At 53.4% G+C, this 9,889-nt stretch overlaps 1 protein-coding gene across 1 annotated transcript in view; it reads right to left on the reverse strand.

Annotated features, from left to right (window-relative positions):
* Positions 1 to 8,341, reverse strand: part of CLUH (clustered mitochondria (cluA/CLU1) homolog) — a gene marked incomplete at its 5' end in the record, with an annotated part of 21,269 nt that extends 12,928 nt beyond the window's left edge. Inside the window, 9 exons of the mRNA XM_010073454.1 lie at positions 106 to 323; positions 1,475 to 2,169; positions 2,689 to 2,781; positions 3,517 to 3,664; positions 5,378 to 5,503; positions 6,725 to 6,879; positions 7,525 to 7,652; positions 7,864 to 8,007; positions 8,170 to 8,341. Coding sequence (XP_010071756.1) covers positions 106 to 323; positions 1,475 to 2,169; positions 2,689 to 2,781; positions 3,517 to 3,664; positions 5,378 to 5,503; positions 6,725 to 6,879; positions 7,525 to 7,652; positions 7,864 to 8,007; positions 8,170 to 8,341 — 1,879 coding nt within the window. The remainder of the gene's footprint in view (positions 1 to 105; positions 324 to 1,474; positions 2,170 to 2,688; positions 2,782 to 3,516; positions 3,665 to 5,377; positions 5,504 to 6,724; positions 6,880 to 7,524; positions 7,653 to 7,863; positions 8,008 to 8,169) is intronic.
* Between the last annotated feature and the right edge of the window lie 1,548 nt (positions 8,342 to 9,889).

Here is a 9,889-nt window from a genome sequence, read left to right on the forward strand (position 1 = left end):
AATAACCGCCCCTGCCACCCCCAGCCGGGCATCGCTGCCCCCAGGGACACAGCCCACCACCCAGGGCAGGAGGCCGGGGCTGCTTCTGGTGCGAGGATGAAATACCTGTTCCTTCATCAGAGGCAATGGTCTCCGCCAGCTCTTTCACCTGATCAAGTCCCGTCACGTTATCGTCTATTTTACCATCCTCTGACTCAGACTTCTCGCTGTCTGCAGTGCCGTTCTCTGGAGAGGCGCCGTTTTCCAGCGCACCCGAGCTCTCCTGTTTGTTGGCTTTCTGCTGCATCAGCTGCAGCGCGGCCAGCTTCATGAACAAGAGATACCTACAGGAGAGGAAAAGAGGAACTGAGCACAGCAGGAGAGTCCAAGAGGTTCACCACCGCTCTGCGAGGAAAAACCCCACAAAGTTACCATTACAGAGCACACATTTTCCCTGGGGAAAGGCAGGACGTACACACTCTTCCCATGAGCTTTCCAAAATCAAAGGAGTGCACATTAGCTTATCAGAAGAACTTAAAAAAAAAACAAAGTGGGTTTTAATTTCCCATCACAATGGGAAACCAGTCTCCTTGCAGTGGTTACAAACTGCTTTCCACACGCAGCATCAGCACACAGCTCGAGATGACTCTCGCTGCCAGATGTGCTGGACCAGTCAAACACAAAACCAGCAGCAATTCTGCCAGGAGACCTCAGCACAGAGAGACCAGCCCCTGCTAGCCGAGGAGGAGCAGCAGCACCCTACGGCCACGGTCCTGCAGGCTGCTGGTCTGGACGCTCTCCCGGGGAGCAGCAAAGCCTGCCTGCAGGCACGGGCAGGACCGGGAAGGGTGCACTGGGAGGGTGCTGGCTGCAGAACTGGTTCCTCAGCGGGCTCGGCTCCTCCGTCAGCAACTGGAGGGCTTGTCTTGCCAGCAAGCGAAGCACAGGCTCTGACCATCTGCGATAGCTGAGCGCCTGCGGCCCTTCACATTGGGAGCAGGAGCACTAACATCACACCAGCACCACGCAGCCACACCACACAACTTCGACTTGTCCTGCTCCCAGAGCTCCCACTTCCTCGCCCGCACTGAGCAAGCCCAAATGCCAACACATCCCACCACAAAAGTGCCTACAGGAGCTCCCATAAGTAATTTTTTTCAGCCTCTAGGAAAAAAAGGTAGCATTCAAGGCATCTGGAGAGCCTTAAAACGAAGCATAAATCCTTCTCATTCCCCAGCCATCAGGTGCACAGGGTATCTGCAGGGAAGGAGTTGAGGCAGAAAACAATAAAAACAGAACTGGAAACTAAAAAGCAAAACCACCTCTTTCGCTGGCTCCCTGTAACCCTGTCAGAATCCCTACTGTTTTCAACTCTCATTAAGTTCCTACAATAGCTGCCCACTTCTGGGAGCTCTGTGTGACATCCCTGGGATGACACCGCGCGGTCCTGACTTGGACCATGACCAAGGCTGAGGAAGGGGGGAGCTCAGCTCACCTGTGTTCTACAAAGGCATCAACAAGCTCCTGCCGGAGACAGCAGAGCTTGTGTCTGTGCTGCTTGGGGAACCCCATTTTCTTACATTCCTCTGGCATCTCCTCCCCTTCCACAGGCAGGAAGTTTAGATCCGGAGGGAAAGTGCGGAGCAGGTCCAGGATGTAGTGACGCCCGTCGTTGCCAATAATGCCTTTGCACTCCACCGAGGAGCACAGCTCCACCTCCTCGTTCTTGTCGTTGAGGACTTTGTGCTTCTGGATTTTAAGCGGCCTGCTGGTCTTCTCCAGCAGCTCCAGGTACTTGGGGTGCGAGACAACTGTCTTGCCAAAGTCTATTGACCCATAGATTACGCTCTGCTCCTGCTCCCGTTCCAAGATGCCAGGAATAATAGACTGAGCTGTCACCCTGTAACCTCTGTAATCCACCACCACCGTCCCCAGCGTGTACAGCCCTTCTACATCCACAGCATTGTAGGTCCGCACACCATTGAGGTCATTGGTAGGAGCGACGTAAGCAGCAACATCTCCGCCAAAGTCCTTGTAGTGGTCACGGACGTCAAAGCCCAGGCTGAAGAAGATGTTGTTCCAGATGAACATCTGCATCTTGGTCTCTTCGCTGGGGTTGATGGCCATGACATTGCCATCGATGACAGCCATAGCACCTCTGGTTGCTGCTGCGGTGAAGTCGCTGTGAACCTGCAGGTAGGTGTAGAGAAAGCCGGGTAAGGAAGGGCTCCTGCTCTCCCAGCCCCTCGCTCTCAAAGCTCCCTACAGATTTCTCCTTCACTCCTCTCCTCCCGGCAGCCCCCAGCAGGCCAGCGGGCTTCTCCTTCTGTGAGCCCGGCTAGCGACTGGGATACAGGCTCCAGGAGCCAGATCAGGGACCAGCATGGCTCAGACTCCTCAGCTCTCTGCAGAGGAGGGCTTAGGTGTGTGCCCCCCCTCCCCCTGTTCCTCCCACCCACCCAAGGAGGTCAATCAGACGTAACAGCAGAGGACTAAGAGGAGGGAGGCTCGGGGTCAAGGAGCGCAATTCTTCCCACAGGAATGGGAGCAGACGGCAGCCATGCGAGAGAACAAGACCCCTCAGCTTACAAACGGGGATCCATCCTCCTCTGGCAGTCTCTAAAGGGTGGCCCAGGTGAAGTGTCCAGATGTGACACGGGCAGCAGAGAGGGGACTGCGCGAGGAGCTGCCTGCACATCCCACAGGTACCTTGAAAATGGCTCGTTCTCTCAGCAGCCTCTCGGGCAGGTTCTTGCGCGGCAGCTCTCGCGTGGTCTGCAGCTCCTCGTTCCAGTCTCTGGTCTGAAAGAGTTAAAGCCTTGTGGGAAGCAACCATTGTGTGGGAAGGGGCTGGCAAGTCAGCGGTTCTGCTTTATGAGGCATTTTGTGAGAGAAGGGAAGGGGCAAGAATTCAGGCTGCCCTGGGGTTCAGAGGAAGTGAATCAGCAGCAGGAGTGAGCACTCCTCGAGAGGGGACTTTATTCCCCAGCAGTCCGGGACAGAGCTCACATTAGCCCAGAGCTCACGCAGTACAAATAGAAACAGCAGCCTACTGGCTCTGGAGGAGCACAGTGCAGGTTTCACCAGCCAACACACTGCGATGTGGTCACACCGCAGGCACACAGCGGCCCATGGGTGGCCGTTACAGCCCTGCCCCGCTCTCAGCCTGCGGGATTTTACGCTAGGAAGCTGAAACCGAAGCACTTGGAATAGTTTGCTCAGAGCCACAAGAGCCACTCCAGGCCTGACTGGCACGGAGGAGTGCCCTGCCTTCCGTGCAGTGGTACTTGTCAGAGCAGGGACACTGGATTTATAAACACGCGAGCAGAATTTGCTCCTCTTTACGTGCTCAGGGAGCTGCAGCCTGAGCAGCACAGCCCCTGTAGTCAAGGGCACCATCAAGAACAAGGACTCTGCAAGTCTTCCCTTGAGGAGCAAAACTCTTCCACTTAATACCTGAGGTCTATCTGTTATACGTTAACCAGTTCCCAGCGCAGCAACTCCTGCCAGTGTTCTCAGGCAAAGCGAGACCAGTACCTGTCCAGGTATGTGCTCTTCATAGCCCAGTCTGGAAGTGTACGCGTCTTCTGCCCGGACACAGTCCATGGCGTGTTCTGCCTGCGGAGCCGTCCAGCTGTACACTTGGAAAGGAGTGGCTATCCTTTCAAAAGGGTGTCTCTGAACCCTAGTTTGGGAGTGAAAACAGTTACACATTTTCCAAAGGAAGACTTCTTTCTATTCTAGGAGAATTTTCCCTCTGCTGCAACATCAGCTTCTGACAAACAACAGAAGGCGACCAGGTCTCGCGAGCAGCGCAGCAGCCTTCCATTTAACAAGCACTACACCCCGCGATGATCGACTGGCACAGGCAGCATCTCTCAACAGCAGTTTGCAGAATTACCTGGGCTCTCCCCACCCCCCTTTCCCTAGTTCCATCCTCAGCTGTGCCACCACAGATCCCCATCACACTCTGCTTTCAGAGTGGGGGACGCCCACTCCCAGGCAGCCCCCTCTCAGCCTGTCCTCAGCTCTCACCCGGTCTGTACGGGGTGCGTTATACAGCCCGTGTACAGCACACACCCACTAATGAAGAAAAAAAGCACGTGTCACCAAACAGCCTCCTGTGTAATCTGTCTGCTCCCAGCAGGTGCTGGAGTCTCATCTGTATTTACTTCTGGCCCAAGAAGCAATTCAGTATAATCATTTTTAAATGGCCAGATAGTCACAGTGGTGGCTGGAGGCCACTGCTAATTTCCAGCCCTTGTCTGGTGTCACTTTCATCTTCTTAACGAGAGCAGAAGCAGAGCTCCTGAAAGGCACACAATGTGCCTGTCAATTTGCACCCTGCTGAGCCCAGGCAGTTCATTAAGTGGACTCTAAAGAATGACAGGCTTCTGCACAGGACCCGTTGTCCTGGAGCAGGATAAATGGTCCCTGCAGCAAGGACAGGAGAATAAAACAATGCAGTATTGTTGGTTTACTATTACTATTATTACAGGAGCCAGAGGAAATTAGAGAAAACGAACGTGCACAGACATGTTCAAATAATTATTCTCTTTCCACCATAAGCCTATGCAAAGCCCTCATGTGTTACTTTCCCTGACATTTTATGCTTCTGTCTGTTTTTTGGGTTCAGGGGAGAAGTACCTACTGCTCAGTTGCTGCTGCTGCATGTGGCCATGCTTCACATTAACTCTTTGCTGCCTGGATAGCTAGGAAGTCGTCAAGCCTCCCACAAGGCACGCAGCCAACGCACAGACTCGGCAAGCAGCCCCACGTCTCAGAAGCCGCTCAGCACATCCGCAGTTTCCCTTGTACAAACACTGCAGCCCATCTCTGGACTTTCTCTCCCACCACACAAACTGCCCTATGTGTTCGTTTCTCAGCAGGGACAGAGCGCGCTGAATTCCAGGAAAGCCCCACAACTGATTCTCCCTTGGCAAGGGAAAGCTGTCATCCCCCAGCCTTTGCTTCAGGCAGAACTGAAATCTGTAACCCTACGTACTGTAAAGCAAGAGCCACCTGGGAGCTACAGCCAAGAGAAACCATCCAGGGGATGGAGATCAGGACCCTGGGCTTCCACCGGCCCGTCACTGCCGTGCTGAGCAGCAGCAGACCAGTCCCATCAGCTCCGACAGCTCCGTGTCTCGAGCGAGGGAAAGCCAGTCACACCAGAGCGCTGCCGTGACACCCAGTCAGGTGTTGCGTGGTCCCTGCTGCATGGACCCGCGTGTCCCAACCACCCCCCCACCGTGTGAGCACAGAGAAAGCCGGCACTGCAATCCTCCCTGTATCAGAGGGGCAACCAGCTCCCCCAGGACTGGCCACACAGCCGAGCCTCACCAGCAACCTCAAAGCTTCCCTCGCAAGGCAGCCGGAGAGGAAAAAGCACGGATACCGTTTCTTCTGCAGAGCGGAGAAGTTTTTTTTGAAGGTAGGGCTGATCTGGTTAAGTAGTTCCACCAAGGAATGACTGAGAAAACTGGGGTTTGCAGGTTTGGGATTGAAGTTGTATGCAGTAGACCTGCAAGAGAAAAAAGCAGCAAAGTCACAAGCCCTTGTCATACCCGGGACTCCCCACACCCTAGGAGTGCAGTACACGAATGAGAGCTTTCCGTACACACACTGCAGGAAAGGCTGGCACAACGCACCCTTGTTTGGGAAGCGGAGAGCAGGAGGCACGCGGCCAGATGGGCTGCAAGGGCCCCTCCAGGTGAGACACAGCGAGTGACGGACTGCACAGCAAATCTCATTTTACCTTCGCCAGCCACCGCTGGGTTCAAGAAAGGCTCGTATTCTCACAGCTAGGAAGGACTGATTGCAGAGTTTCCTGAACACACCAGAAGCACCTCTGCTGAACAGAGAACCCCCTGGCAACGGCACTAACAATACCAATCTTTTAACTCTTATTTTTACAGAGCTGGCGGGAAACAATGCACCACAAATTATTTCTTCCCCGAGCCAGTTTAACACAGAGCACTTCCACTTCATAACGAGAAAGAAGGCAAAACTATGCTGGAATTTTATCTTCTATGTTTTAAGCTCTCCTTCTCTTCAGGCAACTTGATTCTCCTTCTGTGAATTATAACCTTGGATTTCAAACATGCAGCTACAGTTGCCCAGGCAATTATCCAGATTGCAGGATCAAGGCCACCCAGAGACGTTTCTGAGCCAACGGTTGCTCAGGAACAGGGTTTGTTGCTCTGAAGTGCTCTCCTGTCCACCCTCAAACTCAACAGGTCTCTGTTACAGGTGACTGGGCTGCACGGACCCTGCACCTCCCTCAGCACAGCCCCTGACTGGCACGGCGCAGCACGGCCGCTTTAACAGGCTCTGTCACTACTGAAAAAAAATATTTTAAAAAATCTAGTCAAATCTCTGCCCAGCTTAGGAAATTCTGAGAGGCTGTGCTTTTGCTTTAGGGCAAAATGAGATAGTTGCAATGGTCAGGAAGGAATTCCCTCCCAACTCAAAATGCTCTAATTAGGTGATGACATTATGGGATGTTTAAACTTTCCCTAAAGCATCAGGCATTTATCCACCATGGAGAAATGGTACCAGGCATAACTGAACAGCCCAATCCAGTATGGCAACTCCTACAAACCCATGTGAGCCACAAATTAAAACAGGCTATTTTCCACCAAAATAAACCAAAGCAGCGACTGTTTGTTTGTGGGTTCTTTTCCAGCTGGCTATCGCAAGCTCCCTGCTGCAGGGCAGGACAGGAGGAATCTGAGTTACTCACTGATTCAAGTAAAATCCTCGAGTGGATGCAGTGATACTGACGTGCCGATCCTCCACCGTGATGACGTACAAATACATGAGGTCTCCGTGCATTTTCCGGTTACCAGGTGGAGGGTTCCAGCCACTCATCGTCAATACCTTTAGGCACTGCAAAGGCTACAGAAGAACACAACAGAAGCAACTCCTGTCAGTAGGAATTAATTCCCCTGAGTTATGGAGCCACACAATGTACATCCCAGCTTCCTTTTTCCTGCCACCCTCACTCAGCTCCAGAAACAGAGCTTACAAAAAAAAAAAAAAACGGTCTCAAGAGCATAGCCTTCCTTGAGCCATTTGCAGCCCACCAACTGGCCTCGGTGTGCTGCCTTTCACACCGTAAGACACAGGTAAAGAAAGACACCCTGGGCCTTTGGGCTGCACAAGGCACGGATTTCTTGCTGTACTGGTTTTCAAATGGCAGCTTCTAAACCGGAATCCAAGTGGGAGGGTACGGGAATGCTAAGGGTAATTTGTAGTGCTCTGCAGATCCTGCCTCCAGGACTTCGCAGAGAAATGCAGTTCTCCCTTCCCTGCCACCCAGCCCAACAAGCCTGGCCATTTGACACTCCACAGATGTCCGGACTCAGTGTCCAGTGTTTTGCACACAAGCTCTTGGACTTTATTCTTTTGGCTAAGCAGCGCTACTCCAGCACTCATTAAGCATCAAGCAGAACAAATCCCAAAGTCCACTTCAGTCGCTGAACACCAGTTTGCTGCAAGGAATGTGTCGAAATGTGTTTTAATGACACAGCAGAACTCTACCTTCCAGTCTCTGTTCTGGGGCTGAAGGGCACACAGGGGTCTCTCTTTGCTACCTGGCAGGATATGTTCAGGAGGGGTGCAGTCAATTTGTTCCATTTCGGTACCTTTCTTCTTCCGTTTTCCACTGTCTAGAACAGACAGAGATAGAAAGTCAGTGCTGAAAAACACAACGTTCCCTCCTCCTGTGATTAGTCGAGGAGGAATGCAGAAGTGCTCTGGGCATTTCTCTGCACTCCGGAATGGTGTGGGACAGCTGACTGTCACAGGGTGTTTTAACGAAGCAAGGAGCCAGGGGAATGCAAACACTGACCACACTAGAGAAGCCTTTTTGCCCCGTACCTCCCAGGTCTCCTTCAGTGAACACACTCAGGAAAGACAGTGAATTACAGTCCACACCATTGAAAGCATCCGATGGGTCCAGGCTCTTCAGAAGGTCCCGGATGTGGCGCACGTGTATCCTGGCTTCTCGCACCGTGTATGGCTCTGATGAGCAAAAAGGGAGGAAAGAAACTGGAATTACACAGTTGCTTACTCCTTTGGCACACGGATCTCAGAAAGGAACCAGAGGAAAGGGCTGCCACCTGGCCAGAACCGCTCCCTATGAAAACCCTTGCTCATTCCCTTCCAAAGTCTGAAGGAACTTGCCTTCCACCACTTTCAGCAGCGAGCCCTCCTGCAGTCCTTCAATCGTTTTCAGCTCAGCAAAGTTATCGAGGACGTTGCCATCCAGCTGCAGAGAGAAGCAAGTCCGATGGCAGGTATCCTCGCGGTCCATTAAAACCTGGTGGATCTCTTGCACCATCTCTTGAGGAGAGACCTTTAAAAGGGAAGAGCCCAGACAGTTATTCTCAATCCTCACATATGTTCTTGCCAAACTTTGTCCCTCTGCTGCAGAATCAAACACCTCTTGTACCTCCCCAGGCTTGAAAAGCAGACTAGCTCTCCCTCCCTCCCAGGAAGATGACTTCTCTCCCTGCTGGGAGGGCACTGCCAGCTCTGGCAGGGTCAGACACCCAGCTCCGTCCCAAAGGGCCTGGCACCCCAGGGGTGTAACAGCCGGGCACTGTGCCGAGCACTCGGCATGGGACAGCGGGGGCAGAGAGGGTGGTGGGGGAAAACAGGGCTTCTTCCCTTATCCACTCACACTGCACGTTTGTGGTGAGGCTTTGAATGATGCACAAGGAAAACAGACCATTTCCTCCACTTGCTCTGCGGCGGTACCGCAGTGTGGTGCAGCGTGTCCGTGCCAGTGCCACAGCTCTGGGGCATACCACCTGCCAGCCCGCGGCTCCCATGATGCAAGAAACCGCCCTGGCTTGAGCACTGGCACTGCTCTCCTACCTCCCTGCTCCGGCTCCAGCACCGCTGACAACGCTCCCCAGCTAGGAGGACTCAGGGTAGTTTACATAAGCTGCTGTAAACAACATGGCCTGCTATTATTAGCCTATTAAATCTAACAGCCAAGGGGACTTAAAAGAGAAAAAAGCTAGGTGGAGATACAGCTAATTCCACGGGGGATGCAATTTCACCACACTTTCTGCTGGTCTTGGGGAGGTAAGACTTGCCCCTGGTTTTAGACTTCAGATGCCTCTCCCCCAAAATTAGAGATACTTCGTTCAGATGGTTTTCGGTGAAGTATCAAGCTGAATCAGATTATCAGCTAGGCGTGTCAAAGCCTGTCCTGATCTGGCAGCACACGCCATCGTCCACATGACACATGCAGAACTCTCTGTGCAGAGGGGAAGCGCAGGCTGCATCGTTCATCTTCAGGCTGGTGCTCGAGCAACCCAAGCTGTGCTAGCGCCTGTCGCTGTACCAAACCCAGGTTAGCCCAAAGGGGCATCACGCCAAAACCGCTGGGCAAGCAAGGGACCTTCCCTTCCTGAGAGTCAGACCCAGAAATCGTGTTTGCACATCCCTCCTTTAAACAGCCCAAAGTGGGAAGGCCATCTCCCCCATGCTCGGCTCCATGCCAGAGCCCCTCTGCGATGGACAGGGAGCTCCCCCTCAGCCAATTCTCCATCCCCTTGCTCCGCACCCGGGATTCGGAACAAAACACCTTCCCCATCACTGCAAAGCCTGGGCAGGCCTGTGCCAGACAGAATGCTGCTCACGCCTCCTCTCCCTTTTTCTCTAGAAGCCACCGGTCAGGCAGCCTCCCTCCTTCCCCACGTAATCCCATCGGAGGATGGACACGTCAGGGAGCTGTGGGCAGCCTGCAGGTATGGTCCAGACCGCAGGGGCTAACAAGGGCCTTCCTGGGCACAGTCCCCTGTCCCCTTCCCCGCCTGAAGGGACAGAGCGGTGTGTGCCCTGGCTCAAACCCTTCCCACCTCCCCCTCCCCAGTGCCGCCCCGTTCCCAAG

Source organism: Pterocles gutturalis, unplaced genomic scaffold, assembly GCF_000699245.1.
Source record: "Pterocles gutturalis isolate BGI_N339 unplaced genomic scaffold, ASM69924v1 scaffold18452, whole genome shotgun sequence".
Lineage (NCBI taxonomy): Eukaryota > Metazoa > Chordata > Aves > Pterocliformes > Pteroclidae > Pterocles > Pterocles gutturalis.